Here is a 26,005-nt window from a genome sequence, read left to right as displayed (position 1 = left end):
TAAATAATAAAATTTATATAAATTGGAAAAGACTTAACATATATATTCACTTTTCCATTTTACGTTTGTCGTGACAATCTCATACTTTTAAATTCTCTTATTTCTCAAGTCTGACTGTCTCGGTAGCTCCATTTCGATGAGTACGAGTTCCTCAGAAGATATCAAGATTATGGCTTATCAGCTTAAGCACGGGAATAGTCGACGCGGATAAGAAAACCGCATAAATCCATCGCAAGATTTCTCCGCGAATGAACGGGAAGTGATCATTTTTCTAACGGAATAACTCCCTCCATCCATATCCGCGCTCGCTTCATCGGATAATCGGTCCTGCTTCGCCGATCGGCGTCTGACCGGCGACGTCTTTCTTCCCTTTTTTCCGTCGCGCGCGTGGTCCGAGCGTACGCATTAAGCTCTCTCCTGTCGTCGGCGTTCGTCGCGACCATTAATCTCTAAATTCGTCCGGCGCACGATGGACGTTAATCAGATATATACGCGGATAGGTCGAGCTACTCTCTCTCTCTCTCTCTCTCTCTCTCTCTCTCTCTCTTTCTCTCTCTCTCTCTCTCTCACTCCTCCCTCCCTCTCTCTCTCTCTCTCTCTCTCTCTCTCTCTCTCTCTCTCTTCGTCTGCTACTCTGACTACTTTTTAATTAAACATCAACAAAAAGCGGAACAGAGAGATGCTATGTATTTACCTAGAGCGTCCATTTCCGCGAATAATACGTACAAGTGTAGAGTCATATTATGTCGTATCGAGCTCAGTAAGACTCAATTCGCTGCCATCTCTGCGATAAGCGATCGTTTTAACATCACTTACACGCAAACTTTATATACTTATTTTTATATATTTTTTATATATTTTTATATATTTTTTATTCCGGACGAAAGAAGATGAAATATATTATTGAAACTTTTACGGCTCAATTCTAAAATATTCAACTGAACACTGAATGATTATCGATACTTTTAATAAAATTTTGATCTATAATATGTCTGTCATATTTCTCTCTATTCATATTTTGATATAGTTTGTAGGTAATTTATTAAAATTTTTTATTTTTTAGGTTTGAATTAAAGATCAGCATCATGAAATGTGCAAAAATTTTTATATTATACATATTTCTAATAGAATACAAGAAATTCAATTAAGATTTACAGTGGGTCAGAGGAGGAGATGCGTGGATTGAGGTACAAACTCGACACGGGGTTGATGCATATCCGCGGTACATGACCCTAATTAATAGGGAGGCTACGCGATGCAACTGTTCCGACAACGTGAATTATGTGCGTATTATAAGGTCAGGATAGGAGGATGGGAGAGAAATGAGAGCGAAACCAAACAGAACGTTATAGATTCATGAAAAGAAAAGGAGAGACATGGAAAGACGTGAAGTGAGATGACCTAATATTCATTGCAATGTGAATAATTGAACACTTGCGCATTATGAATAAAACTTGATTTAACTAAATTTTTTAATCTTGAATTAGAAGTGTAATTCAAAGTTTATGTTACGTGAAACTTAAATATGCATTTAAATATGAAACTTAAATATATTAGATGCCATTAGTAGCTGCCAAGAAATAAATATACAATCTCGGATCTAAAGTTTCATATAACGAAATATTTTATAACGAAATTATTAGGAGTCAGATTAAAATATAGAATACGATTATTGAATTATTTTATCGTGTTACACGTAATATTGAAAAGGCATTAGTTATTTTCTCTTATTAGGCATGCCATAGATTGATGGCGCGATCGATTCACCAAACTTTGCAACTTTCCGAATCGCAGATCGCGAGTCATTCCACACCTTATGTTCTTAAATCTACGACGTTACGTCCCACAACGCGATCTAACTGTACGTCTTCGTGTGTCGAATTAGCCGACGATTTATGGCGGATAGATTTATTAGGGGGTGTACCTCGTTACCCTGGGGCGTAGAAGTAGAGAAAGGGGAAGATTGAGAGAGAAAGAGAGAGAGAGAGCGAGAGAGAGAGAGAGAGAGAGAGAGAGAGAGAGAGAGAGAAGGAGGGAAGAGAAAGAGACAGAGAGACTTCCGACAGAGCATCGTCGTTGCACGAACGGGGATCGCTAGAATTCCAGAGGTTACGGTCGGGATTACGTTTCGATAATTTATACGCTCGTGGACCTTGGTCCTCCTCCTCGTGCCGTGCATCTGGATTTCCGCCGTTTGTTTGGTGTACCGTGTATGTCCCGCGTTACGTACATAGCGTATCGTATCGTACATAGATCTGATCAATCGAGCCATGATGTAACGCTATGAAGCGCATAGTGTGCATTAATGTTCTTATGCGCATATATATCGAAGATATGTTATATTTGTGCAAATCCGCGTCCGTTTATCCACACGGTCTCTCAACATAACGATTTCTCTTACGCAAGAACGCTGCGTCGCATGATAGTTAACTTCTCCTTAAACAGCTATACTAATTGACCAAGAAAATGGATCTCTAATGATGACTGAGCGTTGACAATCGCGTCCCGTTTGAGAGCACACTTTCGGAGGGGAAGAGGGGAGGGGAGGGAGTCGCGAGATCGTTCTACACGATAACTCCACAAGCGAAACTTAAATTCACAGCTGTCTGCGGTGCTTTTATCATGATGAGTTACCGCGTTATTCATTGTTGATTCATTCAGCTGTCATTTAATTCCTGTATAAAATCGTCACAATTAATGTGCATTAAAAGATAATTAAACATCCCTACTAACTTACCTAATTCCTTGATGAAATTATAATTAAATCGGTGATTGCAGAAAGAAGACAAGTCACATTTATCAAATTTTTCAATATTAATAGAAAACTTTAATTTTTAGTTCCAGTGAAAAAAATTAACAAAATTACTTTGAGAATTTAAATATAATATTTAATATTTTTAAAACTTTCTTGGTTTCTCTCTGAAATGTTTGACAATTAAACAATATAAATGTGACATACAGGTATATGAGCAATAGCTAGGTTATAGTTGCTAAAACTATAATATTTCAAATAATTATTGTAACAACATTGATAATGACCGAATGTTCTGGTCGAAAGGTATGTTTTATTTTATTTGATGTTATTTGAAATATTATGTTTTAGTAACTATATCTAGCTATTGCTCATATACTTTATCTATTATATTATATATATTTATATATATTTTATACCTTATGTCACATTTATATTATTTAGTTACAAGTGAGCTTTAGATATTTAATTTTGACAATTAAATAAAAAACTTAAATTTCAGGTTTGGGTCCATATCCTATACTCAACGTTAAACTCATATCATTTCTGAATTAAAGAAACAATAAAAAATTGCATAATACATTATTACAGATATTTTATCTTAAATTATGCTAAACAATAATTATTTCTTTATGTTAAACAATATGAAACAATTTACATAAAACAGTTTTGAAAACACTGACTAAAATATCTTTTCTGATTATTTTTCGGACAAGTTGACAGCTATTCGAAACTCTCATCAAAAAAGCTTCTTTTTCTTTACTTCTATTTCATTCTGACGGAACATAGTATTTCATTTTTCCAAATTTTCGAAGCTTATCTAAACAGACTCATGCCTTTTCTATTCATTTTCACTACCTTTTCTTCTCATTGCTTATTTTCAATTCAGTTTACTTAGGCCCTTAAAAGCTTGGGACACCGCTCCTTTGTCATTTAAAACATACTTTTTTCAAAATCAATAAAAAAAAAATATTATTTTCTGCTGTCTTTCTGTGTCTTTCTGCTCTCACAAATTCACAAACAATTATATTAATTTTTTTTATTATGATAATTATAAAATAGTTCTATTGTCTCCAAACAATTGTTCGAACGTAATCTTTGTAATAACATTGTTCCTGTGATGTGCCATTATTACTGACAGTTGTGATACCCGGAACAATGAAATTGAACATAAAAAAAATAGCTTTTTCATAACCGTGAAGTGATAGATCTTAAAAGCATACAAGCGTAGTGCCTTTTTGTACGTATGTGTATGCTAACGCGTCGCGCGATAAAATGTATAAGCATGACAGAATTCATTCTATTGCTGTATAATTAGTTGTAGACTGTATCGTCGACAATTATGATAATTTCTTGTAGAAGCCTCAATATTTCGCGCACGAGTGTCTGGTTAATAAACGCCCGACAGAACGTAATCTCCGATCGAAGGTACGAGGCGAGCGTGGAAGGTAGAAGGCGCTCGAAGGGTGCTCTTTATTATTCGTAGGTCATTCGCTTCGCGTGACCACCCCCATGATCCTTCATCGCGTCCGTTCATTTCTCACGCGGCCGATGGATTTTCGCTTGTCCGGCTAATTGCCGGAAAAGAGTCGCTGCTATGGATTCTACGGATCATCGATACGCGTACGCGTACACGCGTAGGCGGTGCTGTTTAATATTTGACGCCGGCCCCGATGGAAACGGCAATTATCGAGATAAGCGCGCGCTCGCACGATATTCCCCTGGCGTCATAAAGGGCCTGCTCTCCTTTTTTTTTCCATCCGGTCTCCCCGGAGAGTGGCGGTTAGCGCGAAGCATTGAAATTTCGAACTTAATCATCCGCTATCGTCGCTCATTTCCGCGGATACTCGCGAACTCGGTCGCTTTCATTCGCTATCATTCTCTATCGTCGCGCGTCGTTTTGAAAGAAAAATATCTCGACGCGATTTCTCGGGTTTTTCAAGCTTTTTTCTTGCGTCTTTATGTTTTAGGATACTTAGTTGCATCGCGATCATAGTGACAGTTTATCGAATTGCGTGAAAGTTTCTTCGAACGTAATAGCAGAAATTATTACCTGATCCTTTTCGACGAAGCCCATGAATGACGTCCTTTCGATCTCAATAGGTTGACCATGTCGATCATAAAGGGCGATTACGAAATGGAAAAAATTGCTCTTCCTCAGGTTACTCGGTGGTTGTTTCTCGAAATGCGCCCGGCCCACGCCAACTCTATAATAGATCAAATATCGCATTTCAGGGAATTGTCCATCAACTACGCTACTTATATTACGATATAAATTTTACAGCATAAATAATGTTTTAATACTATACAAACATATTGCATCAAATATATAATATATAACTCAATAATATATTTTATTGTAAATTATAAGCAGGATGACATTGATACGTGTTAGCGATTAAATTTCAAAAAATCAGCGTAAAGAATGAATGGATGTGTGAGAGTAAAAAATGTGAAATCTCCTTGGTTTATACATTAAAAAGGTGATAGACTAAAAATTCTTTTTTTATAAAAATTTCCAAAAATGAAATATTTTCAAAAAATGAAACATTTCAAAATAAAATCAATATTGCGTAATTTAATACATTGTTTTTATTGCACATGCAAATATATGACTAAGTTTACGATTTAATTAATCTTTTATATAAATTTATACATGTATGTACTATGTATAAAGATAGTAGTAGATAAGATTGTTTTATTCGAATAAGCGTAAATAATCTTTGAATTTGAACAGTCAGGTGAAATGTTAAGCGATATTCTCTCTGTCGCGAAGTCAAAGAGGCGTAGTCAGTTCAATCCTTGGGTGCAATAAGAATGCCCAAACCGGCGGAGAGGAAAGACAAACGAGGTCGACCGTGGGGAAGCGCGCAGGTGGTCTCGACGCCTTAAAATCCTATTAAGGTCTCATGTGCCGAGATTAGGCCGTTGGACTCCAATGCCATCTTTGAGTAATGGCACGGAAAGTCCCCTTTTCGAGTACGTTGCTTCGCACAGCCCGCGCGTAGATCTCAGATTCGAATTGATCTTGTAAAACTCGGAGTTTTCCATTATCACTGTACTTATTAGGCGAGAGAAAAAATCGCGAACACGAGGTAAAACGTGAATATACTATTGCAGTATATTAGTGTTAATCTATCACTTTTCGTATTCAGTGATAGTTTGGTAGTGATATACGCTTAGTACCGCACTATAACATAGAATGTATATCCGTAGAATGCATACGCCTTTTAAGGTAAATTTTGTTAATAGATTTTCAATGTAGGAAAAAATAGAGAAATTAGATACTTAATAGTAGAAAAGTTAAATAAAGCTGTTTTTCAACACCACCCCCGAACCATTGACGAATTGAAAGCAGCAATACGCCAAGAAATTACAGGAATATCGCCTCAAATTATTGCTCGAGTGATGGAAACTTTTAGAAATCAGCTTCGAATGTGTATCGTAAAAAATGGTCGCCACTTGGACTCTGTAATTTTCAAAACTCAATAAAAACAAATGGCATAGCATAAATTTTCAGTTAATAAAAATAAAATCTAAATAGCATTTACAATGGCGTTTTTATTAAAGATTAAAATGTGGGAGATCATTTTGCCGGACCCTGTATAAATTATTAACATTTATATATTATCAATATAAAACTATAATTTTGAATAAAAAATAAAATCTGATTCGACATAGTCCCGCGTGGCAATGAATAACTCTGAACAATAAGAATTTTGTTTGTAAAAAATTACAGTTTATATTTTAATAAGATATAAATTATTAGAGTGAAGCTAACTTATCTCCTTTGAATAAAGACTTTCATAAATGGTAAATAATTGTCGGCTTTGTTTAATTTTTCCTTTAGGTGTTTGCAATTGCAAGGTGTCATCAATATAATATTGTGAGTCAATAATATTACTAAAATCACGTAAAAGACGTCAGAAATAAAATCTTAAGTCACAGACGAATGACGTGATGTGTATAAAAAATTATGGCATAACTATGATGAGAAATACATAACCTTACACCATACGTAATATAAAATAAAATATAACTTTTATAGAAAAAATAGCTGTAATGAATAAATAATAGAATAATTATTAATTATTTGTTTTAAATTAGGTAATAATTGCAACCTTTAATAGTACAATTTGTTGTACATTGTTTAAACGTTGATATGCATTAGAGATACATTAGATCAATGTGCCAATAAATTGTGTTATTAGGAAAGAATATAATATAAAAATATGTATTTATTTACCTACAATTATTGCTTAATTAAGAACAACAGTAATTAATAGTGTCGTCTATTATTTATTCATTAAATATAATATAAAAGTGACGATGAAATGACGATATATTTATTTAACGATAATGTATAGTCATAAATGTTACATTTATTTTACGTCATTATTTAATCATTACTTAATTGATACCAAATGAAAAATAACTTTAAATCATCGTTATAATGACGACATCTTGGATTATTAGGTCTGCCCTACCTTTTTATATTACAACGTGTCAACAATTAGAATATATTAGAATAGTTATATTATCTGAAAGTTCTATCATAAGTCTCTATCTAAATATAGAAATAATTTTATTCACGTATTATTATTAGATACATAAAGTGTTATAAAAATATGAATTTGGTCAAACTGCTTATACATTCCAGGGACAAATCCTTGTCAAATATTAATATAATACTATTATAAAAATAATTACGACGTATAATAATGAGAGATTTTTAATTGATTAAAGAATATATGTTGCACTCAACGGTTAAAAATCACCGTCGAGAAATCGCATTATCGGCGTTGGTCTGTGCGATCGTGCCGTCGCGAAACGATAAAACCATCGCACGAGTGCACAGAGCCGCGCGCACGGCCATCAGGGCGGACCCTCGGAGCGGAAAACTGAATCGACTGGACCGAAAATGAATAGCGGCAGTTTTGCAGCACATTTGCGAAATAAATGATGGTATCGGCGGTGCGTTTGTCACGCCAGGTGGTGGGATGCCGAGCCGCCAGCAGGTAGGGAGTAGAAGCGCGGGGTCTCGGCAAAGGGTCGGTTGCAAGGGGTTGCAACGCGGGCTTTCGGGAACAAACGGGGGACGGCGGATCGCGGTGGAGGACCGAGGGAGGACGCGTTGGGAGAGGAAGGGTAGTGATGTACTGCCCGTGTCGATAATTATCGGTGGCTGATTAACCGGTCGCCGGTTCGCGCCCCATAACTCTCGACGTCCGATTATTTTGCCCCGTTTGCCATGCACCAATTCCTATATAACGCGTAGGCACGTTCTGCCGCACCGTTATATTATCACCCAAAATTCACTGCTGCACACCACCACGCCTTTTCGGGCGACTATCGAGGATTGCGGAAAACCGCGCATACGCGCAGTACATATCGCTAATATGACAATAATGCGTATTAGCATTATAGTGGTAATCACAGTATCTGGCAAACTCATGTTTAAATTACTTTAGAAAAGAATCGATTTTATTGATTTAAATAATATTTGACTCTATTGATTGAATTTTACGCGTTTCTTAATTATAAATTTATTTTTAAATACAATTAAAAAATTTTGGATTTCAAAATAAATTCATAACTATAGAAAAATGTAGAATTTCTCCCTCCTCCTTTTTCTCTTTCCAATTAAACATAAAAATATGTCATATAACAATATGTTATAATATACGTATATTATATACAATAATATATTATAATATAACGAATAGATATATTATATGAGATAAAAAGCAGCACAAATTGTTGGCAAAAGTTGAGATTGATGACAATGCAAATTTTCCATATTTTAATTCTTAATTCTAAAATTAACTAAAAAAAAAAAACAAATCTAAGAAAAACAATGTAATGTTTGTGTGAGAGTAAAAAAATGTAAATTCATGATGTCCCAATTTTGTCAGAATCTTAAGCAGTATTGTCATTTTCCCGAGAAATTCAAATTGCCGAAAGAGAAGCTATCTTTAAAGAGAAGTTAAAGCAAAAAGAAATAAAAAAATATTGTTTTTCCACGTAAGAATCAAGCTATGGAAAAAAATTTTTTAAATAATTTTCCATATCTTTTTATTGATCTCTTCCTTTAAAATCCTCTATTTAAAATTTCTCAGATAAAATTAATAGATAAAGAAAAAGGTACAATAGTATTTCTAAAATTTTAAAACATATTTTATTTTGAAATCTTATTTTAAAAGTATTTGAAACTTTATATTTTGTTTCTTATCTTTATTAGTAGTTTAAAGAAGCTTTTTTAAAGAAACAATTTTTTTATTAGAAAAATGCAACATGTCTTTAAATATGAAACATGTATTTGCATCAACAATAAAGCACAAAGTATATAAAATACTTTTTTGTGCTAAATATTTTTTTTTAATGTTTTACAGATTACAAAGATAGTTAATCAGAATAACAAAATTATTAATAATTAGAAATGTCAAAATGTCGTTTAAATTTAACTTCTTAATCTAATTTGTTTATACATATGTATAATTAGAAATAGTATAATTTTAGAAAGAGAAAAATATTTTTCTCATTACGAATTCTTCTCCTTAAAGTGTGTGAGAGACAGAGAGAGAGAGAGAGAGAGAGAGAGAGAGAGAGAGAGGGGAGAGAGAGAGAGAAAATGTTTTTTTCTATTCTTTCTTGGGGTTTCCCCGGGTTTTTTTTCTCACAATACTGGTTTCAAATATGTTGCATTGAATGAAAATATAATCCATATATATTTTTACTAATATTCGAGTCTTAAATGGATACTTTTCACGTAGTTATTTGTTCTCTGAATAGTACGATCTTCAGCGTTTATGAATTACGTTTCACAGATACATGCGAATAACGTGCGCTTTATGCGTTCACGTTGACGGCCATGTCCCATCGACCGACGCCGAGGTGATAATTACGGGTTCCATTCGCGTTTACTGTATTCGTGCGTGCAATTTGCCACGTGCGCGCTTTCGGTCTCGCAGATAACGCTGCTCGTTCCAGCACCTGCGAATCATTCGACCCTCCGACCGACCGCTAATCCACCGCGTGATCATTCTTTCACGTCGACTAAAGTGCCCGTGCAGTTTGATTTGATTTCGATTGGATTTCGATCAATCCCGATGACGATATTGGCTAAAACGCGACATGCGTTTAAACGCGCGAATGAAAATATGGAATATGAGACTTTCTCGAATGGCATATTCGCAATCTCACAAATAAAGACCACAGGAGTTCTTCATTTTATATTCTGATTAGTTAAATTAATCTCATTCTACAATTATGTAAGAATTGACCAATCGCAATCGAATATTATCCTCATATTTGATTGTCATTGATTAATTCTTACAACTACAATCACTTACAATTACACTTACGCAATTATAGAATGGGCTTTATGTGTTATGCAACGTTAAAGACAGAGCACAGACTTTTACATAAAGCGTAAGAAAATCAACCGCAATCTTTTATTTCATGGAAAGGAAGAAAATAAAGATCTTTGATTCATTTTTTTATGCATTATGCGTCATGCAAAACTCTGTGCTCTTACGCAAAAGTCTGTGTTGCGGCCTTAATTATCAAAACGTTGCGAAATTGTGCATATGGCACAAATACGAACACTTATCGGCGAATAAAAAGCGGCGCATTCGCGCGGTTTACGAATCATATGGGTGAAGTTACGAAGGGAATTGCGTTTTATATCACGTTAGGCAATTGCTCGGAGCTTTTTCATTTTTACGTAAAATCTGTGATATCACTCGGATAACAACGTAATCGACATTTAAATGATGACGAGGCGCGATCTTCGACGTATTTGGAGGAACAGCTAGATTGTCGGACAAACCGATCAATGCTGCTTATACTTTATACACGAGAGATGCGACCTATGCCATTTGTACGGCATGCATTATGGACGAAATATATGCGGATAATACGAAGCTACCGATATGGTTACGAATTCACGGATAAAGCAATCGTAGAGAATTACAATAAATCCGTGGGTAATACGCACCGTCGGGCGTTAGTTATTGCGAGTTAGCCGAAGCGCGCTCTGTTTACGCTCGAGCCCAACGCGATTCATAATGCGCACGGAGATAATGAGCAATTTGTAATATATCCGAATGTAATTTGCTACCAGGGCGCGTTACTGCAAACGTTGTTCAATTTAGCACCGTGTTTCATCGTACCTTTTGCTGCATAAAAATCTATTAGTTATTAACACACTGTGATGCATATATTTTGCAAATATCTCGCATGAGAATACTTGATAGTAAATAATTTTCACATATTTTAATTAAAAGTTGAATATAATATGATTATATGTTATATTAAAACATATTAACTATTACGTGGTATTGCAAACATTTAATGTTTAGCTTTACGATCATCTTTAAATTATGATATTAGGCGTGATATTAAATTGATTATTTTAAAGACTATATAAAATTAATTTTTATTATTTTATAGAACGTTAGCAGCGTATATGTTCAATAGTATAAAGTTTATGTGCACTACGATATGTCTTTGCCGAGATTTTGTTGAAGCGACTACAGTTTTAAAGATCGATAGCAATTTTTCTCACGCTCTTTTTCCTTTGTCTCTTATTCATACGAAAGGTCATCGTTTTTCGCTGCGCGACAGCCCCTTCCCTCGAGTGCGGTGGTTTACTGCTTCATTAGGTGGATAACTTTTTTAGGGGTTTTTAAAAAGCGCGAGAGTTTATGCCTGTGCTTCGCGGGAGTTTTAAAACAGTTTCGCACACCCCTTCTAGTTGATCTCGATGTAACGCAGTTGTGTGGTATAACTGTTCTTAGTAACAGGAAACGAAACTTTCCTGCTTGCTTTCCATGAAGGCGAAAGTTGACGTTTAACATTTTGCGACTCTTAAACTCTTGTAATACAATTATCCAGATTGCCGCAACATTGGTTCAATTAAATTTGTCAAAATGTGTATACTCCAAAATTTTGTATTCGATCATTGTATATTTCGCAATAACTGGAGCCATTTATTTAGATAATCTAATTAAGATTCTTCCATCAACAATGACATCATATTTATATAATAATTCTTAAAATTTGTATAAATATACAATTTAAAAAAAGTTCTTACTTATCTTTTTTACATATGCCCTAATTTTAATTATTTCAGAACACTAAATGCCACGATTTATGTTTAGTATCTATTAAAAATCTTTAAGTAATCAACGCGTTCTATATAAATTTTTCTTCAGCTTTGATAAAATTCATTACGCTTTGATTTTTTAAATGCGGACTGAATAATATTTGCCTTTTTTTGCATATATACCAATTTTGATAGCGATAAGAGAAGAAATGATGGAGAAAGTAGGGAAAACAGGAAAAGTCTGGAACAAAGCGAGTAAAAGGTGCTAAAATTTTCAATTACATTAACTCGATTCCGGTCGGTCCTCGTGTCACGGTGCTTGAAAGAAGGGATTAGTTAGAGAACCGCTATTGGATTAGAGAATCCGTCGGGTCATCTGATTTACCTTTCCGAATCGACCTGGACAAGTATCATCAAACTATTGTCTTCGTTCAAATTCTTTGAGTGATATTACAATAAAGAACGGTATGTTATTCCCTATACAAATATAAGTACAAATGATTTCAAATGATCACAAAATATGATTTGAAACTGTTAGAAGTTTAGAAAATATAAAATTTGTTTTCGTGAAATGAAAATTACAAATGCAGTTGCCAATAAAGAATATTTACGGATGTCATTCACACACCTCAAAAAAGAAATAAATCCGTTAATAAGCGGGAAATTCCTCTTAGCATTTCCTCTAAGCAAAACATTTTACATTACTCAGGTGCGTGTATTCATCTATAAGAATGAATACATAAGCTTAAGTCACGAGCAAAAATAAATTCCTCTATAGAAAATTCTTATCTAGCATTGAGAGGATTACAATTTAGTACTTTATGATTATACAAAATTCTTTTACTTTACAGTATCCTCTTGAGGTCATATACAAAATGGAAAATCCTTTCACATTAACACGGAATGCCATTAAATGGCAGAATATCTTTTTTTGGGTGTAGCTGTGATCTTTTTGTGGCAAGTCATGACGGTTTGTAGTAAAGTATTCTAAAGCGATTTAGACAAATCGTTGTATTCTGTGACAAAAAAATATTTTTAAAACATTTTAAAAGGAAAGAAATACGCTTTAGATTACTGTACGAATTGCTTATCCCTTTTTACAATAGTATAGCCATATGTGATTACTCGTTTTTTGAATGAACATTTAATATAACTTGCATATTTATGTAAAATCAATTTTTAGGTGTTCATAATGCCAAAAATTACTACAATTTTAGTGAAAATGTGTGATTAAAATCATTACGCAGGGATATAACTTGTCGTGCGATCCGACGGCAAATACCTACTATAACAGCGCAGCACAAATATTTCTACAATTTCTACTAAATGTGAGTATATCTTTGCATTTTAACGTTATCACATTGTTCGCATGTATACTTGATTATTTAAACGAATTAGAAACTAAAATCGAGCACAATAATTGTAATTTTATACAATAAATATTTTGTTTTGATAAGTAAATAACGAAATAATGACACGTATAATATAATATTTCAAGTAAAAGTTTACAGTATATGTTTTACATTTTATGTGTTTTAAAAAATATATTATGTGTCTTTAAAAATATATATCATTAAAGTATAAAAGCCAAGTGATAATGAAAAAAAGATTAAATCGCGCAATTGTAAATATATTGTTCATCAATTAACAGAAAGAATATCGCATAAAATGTTTTCTTTTACTTTTTGAGCCGTTTTCCGTTGTAGAGATAAATTATGGTATAGATATCTTTTAAGTTAAATAGTTTAAAGAGATGATCCAATTTACATTCAGCCGTATATTATATGTATTACGTAAACATTTCTTATATATAAAAACATAATAAATAAAACGTAACTGTAAATATATCATTAACTAATAATAAGTATATTTCATCAATGTAAAATTAATTGTTACGCTAATAATAATAAAATTGTATGAAATAAATGTTAAAATTAATCGTTAAATATTCTTCCGATAGAATTCCGACAACATATATCAATCTTATCTACTATATTTCCGCCAGTAGATATAATCACATATCTGTTTCACTCTTTGTTTTCTGTCAAACATGAAGATTATAGTATTTTTCTGTACTCACGTTCCGTTGTCAGCGAGCGCGGGTTGCGGCCAAGCACGTGGCACAGGTTCCTCCTTCAGTATCTGCCTCATATCTTGAGGCGCGAAAACCAACGGTGCTCGCGGATGATGATGAGGCGGCGGGGGTGGCGGTGCCACACTCGCGCTGTACAGCTTACGTCCCCAGTGGCCCTCGAGCTCGACGGGACTTCCGCCTCCTGTGGTAGCCCCGGTACCACCCCCTCCGAGTCCGAGCCATGGTGACCCCCCAGCACCCACGATTGTGGAGCTGGGCAGGAGACTGCTCCACTCGTCGGACCGCGTGGTGAGGCCGTACGGACTCTCTTGGGGCAACAGGCTTCCTCCTTCGCGTTGCCAATCTTTGCAGAAATCTTCGTCACCCCTTCGATCACCCCTTCGCGTCCCCGCGAGAGACTCCACCGGTTGTCTCTCCGTCAGAGCGGGTACGTCCGGTGCCACGTTTCTTTAAGAACGCGCATGAATCATTATCACTGAAACGTTAGCGGCCGGCAGCCCGTGGCGGTGCATGAACGTCCGCTCACCACTGACGGTGTCGCGTCTTTCCGAACCGCACCGTCAAGCCGGGCGCACCGACCGCGTGCCGGTGCACATGCGTCCGAACGTGCGTGCCACGAGTTCGCGATACGAGCGCGCACTAAGGACCACGTTGGTGTCTCACAATGCACTGTTCTCACTTGCTCGCGCAGGATACTGTCCCTTGTCCTTTATCGATCCGCGTCGCAGATCTTTATCACTGATGTATCACTCTCTATACAACGCGTCGTACGTTCATAGACCTAGTGAAGGATGTTCTCGGCCGTCTCTTGAACGTTTTTCCAAAAAATGCCCTTCTTCGAAATTCACCTACAATTCTTGTACTGGATGATGATGTTTGAGACACGAACGTGTATAGCGATGATAATCTGAGCACTTGCCAGCAGCACCCTGGCGTATTATCGTCGCCGCCAAAACGTTGCAAACGTGTCTCGTGACCAGCGGAGAGGTCCTTCGAGGTCCCCAGTCGCACGTTGCTTCCCGTTACAGTGCCGCTTGTCGAATGTGTCAGGGCCGGCACTAGCGGCGTGCCAGCAGGTCCCAGTGGGGTCGGGTCTAGAGAATCGTAGTGGGCGCGGCTACGAGTGATACCGCGCATCGACCAGCCTGTCTGGAAGGTCTTGCCCATTTTGTATTGTGCACCAATCCACTGCGAGTCGCACGACCAATGGATGAAGCTACCCATACCCATATCAACGCCCATCTGGGACACCAAGGACTGTGGCGCCGTGACGGCAACATCAAGAGACTGTCATTCCGGCGCGAGCCGCACACGAACGAGGTCCATGCTGTGATGCTCCTTTTCTAGAGTAAAAGTTAAAGGAATGATTAACTTAATTTGTAACATTACTAGCTCCAGCTTCAGTCTAGGACTATGTTTCAAGACTGATAAATAATCGGCGTAAAATTTGTTTGAAATGGGAATTGAATAAATTCACAAAAAATGTTATTAGGCACGAAGATCCACTTTATCAAATATGGTATTTTCTACTCATTTGTGTTTAAAGAAATAAATATATGAAAACTATTGCAAAAGTTAAACTTCTGTTTTTTAAATAAATACCTTTTAGAATTCTACTCTTTTAATCTTAAAATATGTCATTTATTTTTATTAAATTTTTATAAAAAGTAAATATTCCATATAAATAATATTTCAATAGATTCCATACTAATACAAACCAACATACTAATAGACGAAGTGTATTAAGATTGGAATTAGTATTTTTAGTGCCTCTACTTTTAAGTTCTCACAAGAGTTTTACTTTAATCCAATAATATCCACCGATGAGATGTATTGCTGAAATACATTTCATTCTACTCTAAATTGTACTCCCATTTAACTGTTGTAGTTTTTATTAAGATGAATTAGGAAAGAACCATTTCTATGATCCTTTTTTCCGAAATCTACAGAATCTCGAATGTACCAAACAGATTTCTTCATCACTTCTTCAATCGATTGTTTAGCTGCTAATAGATTGATTTTTGTGGATACAAATTAGACAAACCAAATCGTATTTCATATATTATTTTCATATTTTATTTATCATAGTAAAATCTTTTTATTTATTTTTAGTTTGATTAAATTCTAGTTGTCTTCATATTTCTTTTAAACTAATTGCAAATATTTATCATTATTTATTTTTATATCTAAAAAAACTCCTTAACATATATATTTTCTGGATAACAAATGTTGAATCATCAATGCAAAACATTTTATATGTTTTTTTTAATGTTTGTAAATTTATTACAGTTTATATTTTACTTAGTTTTATTTTATTAAAAAAAATAAGCTTATTGTAAAATTATAAGATTCGGATAAGGGACAAAAACGTTAAGTGTTGCTAGGTAATCGAGTGTATAAATCTTAGGTCAAGTGGCAGTTGGGTCGAAAAAGTAATTATAGAATTTGTTTGAATAAATTTATGTGATGGAGGGAATAAAGGCAATCGCGAAGTTAGAAGGGAAAGAAGAAAAAGAAGAGATCTGCAGTGTTTCACAATCTTCTTACTAATGTAAGCTTGCAAAGAAAATCTATTCTTCTCGTAATTTTGTTCAAACAATGTACGTCGGAGAGCCACTGCTTCAAGGGTATGGGGCCTATCAAGTGGAGATAATGTGTTCTGTGCCGGGTAATTTGGCCTTCCTCCCTTCTTTCCACTTCAACCGTCTTGAATCTACTTCTTTGACTGTTTTGCATTTTCAAGTATTTCTGTTGTTGCTAACAGTCGTGCTATCAATTAAAATCGATCGTAAGCGATCCAATATTAATACACTACATGCTACGTTACAAAATCTATCTACATATTTTTATATTTGTTTGAAGAAATATTGGTATTTAAACTGAACTGAAATATCTATCTATTTGTTGATGCTAGTTGCAAAATCAAGCAGTGAATAAGCGCTGAAATTACTTAACATACACCCATCGTGTACAAAGTGTCAAGGGTCACCGATTAATGTTTATCACATGGCAAGATAATGAAACTTAATGAGGGTCTGCAGGCATCATTATAAAACACTCGACATACGCGCGTGCCAAACCGGTTTCAATCTCCTTTTTTCTGAGGCTCGTCTTCTCTTTCAGTGCCGTGATTCATGAGATCCCTCTCAGCTGCCCAACGGCCTGTAACATTGCCACCTTATGGCAATGACGCGGCTCCGAGAGTATGAGAAGCTATTTAGAAATGGAGGTGCTACTTTTTGCTATGTTATGCTTCGATCCTTAAAAAGAAAGATTGTTTCAGTTTGTAAAAACAAAATGTTTTGAGAGAGTGGTCTGTTAAAGTTAAATCCACAAAATTTCTCTAAATAAAACCGTTCTTTATGCTTTATAAAAAACTTATTATCTCAAGTTTATTTATTATCTAGAAACATGATAAAAATAGTAATAAGAAAAATTACATATTGAGTAATAAATACTTTAATAAATTTTATGTAAAGACATTCCTTTTAAATATTCCAGTAATCCAATTACGAGCGGTGTCGACGTACCTAAATGCCTCAATGATGTCAAATGAGCATCACCGCACCGACCAAATCCAATTACCAATTGGAAGGGTCGTACGATTCAGTATTACTATGGTTTGCGTAGGTACACTCTGCACTAGTTAGCTTACCTTTTAAGCTTACTATTATTAGGCTATGATAATATTTTTTTATTTGTTCCGTAGAACTTGTCCCTACAATAGGGTAGCTTAAGGGATCCCGACTGCGGATGAAACTATCAAATGAATTTTCGACTTGGTTATCTAGCTCTATAGTCAGAATATGGATGAGTAAGAAAATCTTCACTGATGAATTAAAATTGTTGATTAGCAGAAAAAATATTGCATAATAAAAATTGTCGATTTAAGAAATTGAGACCTGTAATATAAATATGGCTCTCTCAAAAAATTAAATTTCCTAGAAAAAGGAAAAAAATTATTTTTCAACTTGACAGAAAATTATTGACTAATCAAATATCGGCAAAGAAATTCTTATTTTTAAAATGATCAAATGTTATTTTCTTATTTTTGTTTAGTAATTTAAAAAAAAATCACTTTACTATGATTTATCAATTTAGTTATTATTATTATTAACAATCCATAGAAGAGCTTTTTGAATGATTTTAACAATTTTTTATGAAGTTAAATAAGTATATATAACCTATGATTAATAGAATAATGTTTAGGTTTAACTCGAAAATTACGTTTTTTGAATTATTTCACTTTTGAAACAAGAGAGCGGTATAAATTTGTAAAATAATATAAATTTGTAATATAATAAATTATTGGTATATATTGAAGAAGTTGTATCATATCCAACAATTATTCTTTTATCTATCCTATATGCATGATATGTAATTTTTTTAATTTTTTTAGTTAAAACGACTAACAAAATACTTTTTTTATTTTGAAAAATTAAGATAATAACAAATCTTCTTGAGACTTCCACGGGTGCTCTATATAAAGATTATGCGTTTCGCCGGTTTCCTCCGTGTCCAGATTCATTCTTGAAATGCTGTAAACCTTGCAGTCCACTTTATCAGGGCGAGGAGCAGCCTGATACTGAGCTGTTCCTCCAGGTCGTTCCTTGTTTATATTACGCTATTTGTTGGAGTGGTAAGGAGAAAAAAGAGAATTGTGGGGGGGGGGGGAAAGGTGGGGGAATCGGTCAGTCTTCAATAACAGAGAAAATGTTTTTCCATATTTTATTTATGTTGTAGTCATTATCTGTACCTGTAAGGTTTACGTTGGCATTCCAAGAATGGATTTGGACACAGAGGAAACGTATAATCTTTATAATAACAAAGCATTTATTTTCAGGTTTTTAAGAAATTTTCAGGTTCTCATACCATTAAATGTGTTTCGCCAGACCAAAATAACGACAATGTGAATTTCGACAATGTGAGTTTAGTACGAATCGATGATTCTGCTGATTCTGCAAAATCTAAAATAGGCGGGCGTGTTGCCGTAGCGAACCGCACTTGCCCTACGGTAATAGTATCCGTGCACCCTACGGTCTGGAGTAGTACCAAGGTACTACTAGTATGCAATAGTACACTATGGGATGGCAAGAAGGGTCCTGCCGAAGAGACCTCGACATATGTGACGCTCATATAGGGTGGCATCCCTCAGGCTCGCGAATTCGGAACATGTGCGCGGAGTAGAAGTGTCTAGAATTCTATGATAAAGTGTGTTTGCACTTGCACTTGCGATTTGTGAAGTGGTCTTCTGATTATTTTCGTCTGTGCTAAATCGAAACGTCCCCACCTGTCAACCGTTCGAATTGTAAGTATTCGCCAAAACGAAAAATCGTATTCGCTTAACAAACAAGAAGTGATGTGAACTTTTGTGCTGCGCATTCTTTTTTGGAGGATTATTCAACATACAACTGTTCAAAATGATTATTCTAGAGTATTTTGTTACGTTACAGTAATTTTTAAGAGCAATTGCTCGAGTAATTTTGACGAAAAATCAAAATAATTATTTCATGTTATCAAAAGCTTCTTATCTTTGATTCAAACATGAACAGACGTTTGATTAGTAATCTTGGGATAAATCTAAGTCTCAGAGAAAGAGAGAGAGAGAGAGAGAAACGTCGTCTCTTGGGATCATGCATTTCACAAAAAGGCGACGCTAAAAACCACGTAGCATATCCGCATTGTATTTGCCCGCGCTTTCTCGAGTTCAGCATTTGGTATGACAATACCGCTGATCAGCGCGCATCGATGCGTGATTATAATGATAATGCCGCCTCATGTTTCGCAGGGGGGTGAGCGCGGGTGTGCGCGCGAGAGCCCCTAAGGGGTGCTCGAGTTTTTCGAGTAAAGTTTTTCCTACGCAGATGCGCCATCGGACGGGGCTATTTATTAGCACGGCCACATCCTGTTCGTGTGCTCCCATTCAAAAGGGCTGGACAACAGGTTGCCGCGTCAACGTCATTAGCCATTGCGTTTTTGTTCCTGGCCCATTGGGATTTACCTTTATGCCAATAAGAGGCACGTTGGTCGTTAATCCTTTCCTCGACGAGATAAGCTCTAAGGCGTGATTTTGAGCGGAAAACGACCGTCGCCTTTACCATCGTATTCGCAGAACGGATTTTCAAACTACAGGATTTTTATTACATTTTCATTCCGCGTAGAAAATTGTCCGCATCCGTGAAATCGCTCCCGACGTAAGATCAATGAAAAATAAGAAATTGCCTACATTACAGAAATTTTTTATGTGTGTTACGAAACTTCCGTATATTCCGGTCGAAACTTGGAGAGATCACTTCATGATTTATTCCGTGAACTCGCATGGTCACGGTAGTCGTAACCACCACTAAACTCCGTCTACCCGAATCGAGGACGCGTCTGTTTCCATAAACCAAATTATTTTTATATCCAGGGATCTACGTTCTCTTGAATTAGTGATAAGCAAGGACGGCCACTCGATACGTCGCTGACCGTCCATACGACCCCTATGATATATCTAACGGATAGAACCTAGCGAATCGCAATAGCGATTTTGCCATCCGTTGCCCATAATACGAGGGATTTGTTTCACTTTTCTATCCCACGACAAATTACGCGTGTCACATTTAGTACGCTGACGCATCTCATCACGCATCGCAGAAATTCATGTACAACATGAATAGGATAAAATAGCGTTTATAAGCTCCATTTAAAAATTCATCCGAAGTTCAAATTATTCCATATCCTTATTGCAGATAATTGTTAATTTCATCGAAGCTTGCGCGCACTGTAGAGCTTATGTCTCACCAGAGATTCTAAGAGAGAGCGATCAACATCACCGCTAAGTGCTACGAATTACCACCGACCCTGTATATCGTTGGTTTCATCGGTGATTCGCGGAAGGGTCGACAATGTTCGTGCGCACGGTCGTTAGTCGATCGTTTTGGAGATGGACACGGGAAATTCGGCCAGTTAGCCAAAGCGTAACGATGCATCCAAGTCGAGAAATCGTTCCGACGAGAGGCGAGATAGCGCGATTCGTGGAGGGTGCGTCGTCGAAGATAGGATACCCTCGAGAGCCGTAGGGACCGTACACGACTTCGACCGTTGCGTGCTCGTCAAGGGTTACCGTATCTGAAAATGTAACTTATTTTGCGGAGACTCTCTATCAGAATGATAAGGTGATTTTGTGTTGCTCTTGTAAAACAGTAGTTTTCTCGAATATTAAAAACAAGTTACAATAATATGTAATAATCTATAATTGAAGGACTTACTGCGACAATCGGTTAACTCACATTTTGTAAAAACCAAGAAAATTAACTTCAAAGTTGATGTAAAGTATAGAAAACAATTGACCAATCCATATTTTTATAAAATGAAAAGCAAAGTCATAATTATATCAAGTTACAGTAACATAATTGAGGGAATCAGATTAGTAAAAATAATAATCTTATTTTTAATTAAAGCGGATCTTAGTGTTTAATAATATTAAATACATATTTTTGCAAATATATTATTTTAGTTAAAAATTGCACATCAATAATTGAAGGACTTATTGCAACAGTGAGTTAATCTACATTTGGTAAAAACAAAAAAGAATGAACTCTTATACTAATTCGATAGTTTTTATTTATATCTTAAAACTATTCTACAATAGAGTCGCAACCCGTAAACCGTAAGAAATTAACTAATAATAGTTGAAATACTTTTGTCATATTCAACTGTGATTAGTCAATTTTTTATTGGCTTACGACTTATGACTTGCAACCCTATATTATTACGTAGAACATTAAGCCTTTATCAGTGAGTCAGAAGGGCTATCGGTGAGTCGTAGTCAGTGAATCAGTGCAGTTGGCCAACAGCCAATACGTAGGATTACCGATTACTCATTTTCTTACGATTGGCCAATCATGTGGCCTTGCCAATTTCGATATCATCATCAGTTTATTTAAAAAAAGATGTATTTGATGACTGCAATCAAATTTTTATCATCCATTTTCACCACTATGTATTTATGCATGTATGTGTGTATTTGTACATACATATATATGTATATATAATACATAATGATTTTAACGTTACACGCTATGATTCTCGATCGGTTAATGTCTTTCCGAAAATTCAACTTTCTTTTTTTCTATCATTCAAGCCAAATGACTCGCTAGAGACTCATTGTAGATGCATAAAATTACTGATTTGGATTAAAACTTAAACTAACTTAATTTTCGATTAGCCGGTATCTACGGTAAGTATTTTATATCTGTAAGCCATAAGAAATGGATGAATTATAGTCAATTATTCCTTCTCGCATTCGACTGCAATTGGTCAATTTCTTACGGCTTGAGGCTTAAAACATCTATTGCAGATTCGGGCTTACCGACTACAGACTAAAGACTCATTATAGACTCAGCATATAAAATTAAAGTAACGCGAAACAGTAAGCTAAATTATATTTTGTGAAAAACGGATTAATCTACTGTTGTAATAAACTCTTCAATTTGAAAATCTGTCCTTATTGTTATTCTAATTAGTCAATTCAATATTGTTCAATTTCGAGATAATTATTATATGCACAGGCAGTATATAATTCTGTAATAAAATTAGTAACTATGAAAAATTGCTTAATTTGTAAATTGACATCACGTATCGTCGCGTATTGGGAACGATATCGGTTCAATTCTCGTTATTGGAATAGAAATGGCCGTATGTTTCCGTTAATTAATTTCGACACGCTACGCGCGTCTCGATTTCCCGCTAATGACTTAAATGGATTACCAGCTAATACCCGCGGACGGCTACCACTCTGATCTGCCAGGCTGGCTCGCGTGCACGCGTGCATCGCATGAACTTTTCAGACCTGTGCGTCGGTCCATATGGAGAGAAAATTTTGCGGGAGACACGAGGTCACGCTGCCAAACGTAGCTAAGCCACGCACGAAGTGGACAAGAAGAACAGGGCGAACATGCGGAAAGAAGGATGAGGAGGAGACGTAGAAGCGAAACGGAGGTTTCCAGCATCGTCGACGGGACGTGTGTATCCGTTGGATTGCGGCCTCGTTCGAGAATTCTCATGGGAGACCGCCATCTTGTTCTCCTACGTATTCGCTGCCCGCCAGCCCGATGTCCTGCCACTCCTTTGCATAAACTTAGGAACGGACGATGACGTTAGGGGATAAAGGCTTCTATATCCTGGCCGTTCAATCGATTTGTTATGTGCATCGTAGAAAGCGAATCTAATGAAATGCCAGATTATTATCCTACGCTCCAAGATGATGTTTGTTAATGCATATTCTCTAAAATGTTTGAAGTAGGATTTAACTGGAAAGAGTGAAATCTCACTTTTAAAAATTAAAAATTGAGCCAATCTTTTTCAACATTCGCTCAATTGTCATTTGTCACTCTTTAGAATTACAAAGATTTTAGAGAGTACGCTCGATTAAATCTTAAAGTTCATAAAATTTCAAAATAAATTATATTGAGAAATTTACTTATCTCAATTTCATGTTGATATTACTTTTATTGATCAGCTGTTACTTACCAGGAAAAGATTTAGATATAACAAATTTATTACTATTTATTATAAAATATATTATAAATGAATCTCGATTGCAAATGCCACTGATACGATAAACACAGTGTTTGCATGATAAATATGATTATGATTGTCCCATTTTTTCTCATAGAGAATAATAATTGTAGCAACCAAATTATGCTTATTGTATACATGATGTTTTATGTATTAGAGCAAATGAGGTTCTTTCCGTTCATTGCGCCGTATACAATGTATACATTTTATCAGCTTTAATTGGATGCTACCGCATATTCCCGGTTAATTAATACGAAAAATTGCCAATGTTAATAACGCATGCATTACCTGTTTGGTACGGTCTGTTGCATCGACATACGGACCGATGCACCGCGTAGGGTCACTTGACCCAGGGTTCATATAGAGTGGGTGATATTAGCGTATTTTGTTGTAATTACCGAGCAGTCATTCGCGCTAACTGCACCGCGATTCTCATTCGAATGCTTTATATCGTATGGACAAATTTCCGCTCTGTTCTTTGAAACATTTATCATGGTAGCGCGACGAAATTTATGATTATGGGAACGGGTTTGGCGATTTTTCGTTACACAAGCGAAAAACTTTTATTCCCGCGATGACACTTTCCACGATATTCGTTTCGGCTTCGCGGCCAGTTAGCCGATACTCGAATCAGCGATCCGATTAAACTGCGCAGAATCACTTCTTCCATTTGAGAACCCCGCCGAGGGCAGGTAAATAACGAATTGAAAATCAATGGTATTACGAGATTATGCGTTTATTGGTAAAGAGCTAGCAGAGTTACCGATGCCCAGAGCAGTAATATCGAGTAATTGCGTAAACGCACCCGTATCCCACTGCGCGTAACCTCTCCCTCTAACAAAATCCCGCGGATACGTCCGCCCTTTCGTAGGTACCTGGATATCCACGCTGCTAACGATGGCGTTTAAAATAATTATTGCGGCACTTTTTTACCACTTTCTCTCTCTCTCTCTCTCTCTTTCTCGACTTTAATCGAGTGCGATTTATAGAATAATGCTTAATATTGACTATATGTAAACATGCAAGTTCTATTACATCTTGTTCTATTACATATCGATCCAAATCATCATTTAAGTGACAATTACACGCGTTGTAAATTATGAACGATCTCAATGCGATGTCGTAACTTTAATAAAACTACCATTTCTTATGGCGGGACTACGTGTTAGGGTCTTGTCCAACAGCATTTTCGCAATATTAGCCGCGGCAAGATGTGTGTATTTCGCACATTAACGTGTTTGCAGAGGACTGATTCTGGATCCAGGCGCGACACATTGCGTGCAATATCCACTGTTTGTTTCACGCTGGCTTGATTCGGCCTGCCACGCTTCCATGTTTTCTCTGTAAATCCATTATTACACTGGCGGCTTCCGAACGTTGTGTAAACACTGCACTGTCATTCATTTAAAATCATTCACTTGCCCTGCGTGCTATAATCCCAATATAAATTAAATTTCTGCCAATGTTAGTTAAATGTATGTTGTTTTATCATTAACAAACAAATAAGTCAAATATCGCGTATATACTAAAATTTTATTAAAAAAGTCAATATAACTGTAACGTAATATAATATTCTAAACAATAATCCAGTAAGCATCAACTAAAGTAACAACATTAATATAACACTTAATAATATAAATGTAATACACATGTATATTACGTAACAATTACATTATTGAGTATAAAATTATAACGTTGATATTAGGTTAGTGTAACACTTTTAGTTAGTGTTTATTGAAAATGGTATTAAAAAACTTCGATGGAAAATAAAGCTTGTTACGTTAACGAGTTGTTATATTCGTGTTTGATGAATCTGTAACTAATTCATAGTCTCTCTTGCGGCAAAGTAATTACACGTATATAGGAATAAGGATAAAATCAGTGGCAAGAGCGAAGACATCGGCTGGTCGTCGTTGGTTCGTTCGACGGATAGTGGTAATTTCACCACGTCGTAAAGGTTGGTTTTTATCGTCCTTGCCCTGTACACTCATTCACCAGGATCTTTCGGTTCTAGCTAGAGCATTCCATGTATCCTCGTGTATATCCTCGCGTTCACTTTACCGGCCCAGTCTTACACGTGCTGCTTGATTGTTCAGGTTTTATTATCACTCGGTGCTCCCTGAGTCCTCGTTCATCCTGGCTATGTACATCACCCGTCGCGGAAACGACTTGCTATCGTCGAACACAATACCAGAAGATAATTGACCAGCAGTTTATTTTCTTAGTATTCAAGAATTGTATCGTTGCAATCAAATATTGAAAAACGAAAAATTTGATTGGAACAGTGCCCAATAATAGACCTTATTAACCTCAACTTTTTATAATAATTAATAAGTATCTTGTTATATTTTATGCTAGATACAATTCACTTATACTTGATACTACGTATCTAATCTATACAATACAGAAGCTTACAGTAAACACTGCTCCAACATTTCCACAATATTGCTACAATGTTATTAAAACGTTATAACGTTGTTGCAATAAT

General features: G+C 35.7%; 1 protein-coding gene across 3 annotated transcripts in view; it reads right to left on the bottom strand.

Moving 5' to 3' along the window:
* Positions 1-14,995, bottom strand: part of kn (EBF transcription factor knot) — an 86,806-nt gene extending 71,811 nt beyond the window's left edge. For all 3 annotated transcript variants that reach the window (XR_847251.2, XM_011070658.2, XM_087404942.1), the window contains exons 1-2: positions 13,942-14,995; positions 4,806-4,959 (exon numbers count right to left, since the gene is read on the bottom strand). Coding sequence is in view for 2 of the 3 variants with exons in the window: in XM_011070658.2 (XP_011068960.2) it covers positions 4,806-4,959; positions 13,942-14,012 (225 nt within the window). In the remaining variant the exon portion in view is untranslated. The remainder of the gene's footprint in view (positions 1-4,805; positions 4,960-13,941) is intronic.
* Positions 14,996-26,005: the final 11,010 nt, after the last annotated feature.

This window comes from Acromyrmex echinatior, chromosome 1 (genome assembly GCF_024713525.1).
Source record: "Acromyrmex echinatior isolate Ae372 chromosome 1, ASM2471352v2, whole genome shotgun sequence".
Taxonomy (NCBI): Eukaryota; Metazoa; Arthropoda; class Insecta; order Hymenoptera; family Formicidae; genus Acromyrmex; species Acromyrmex echinatior.
The sequence above is the reverse complement of the archived record's forward strand: the minus strand, read 5'-3'. Positions and strand labels throughout refer to the sequence as shown.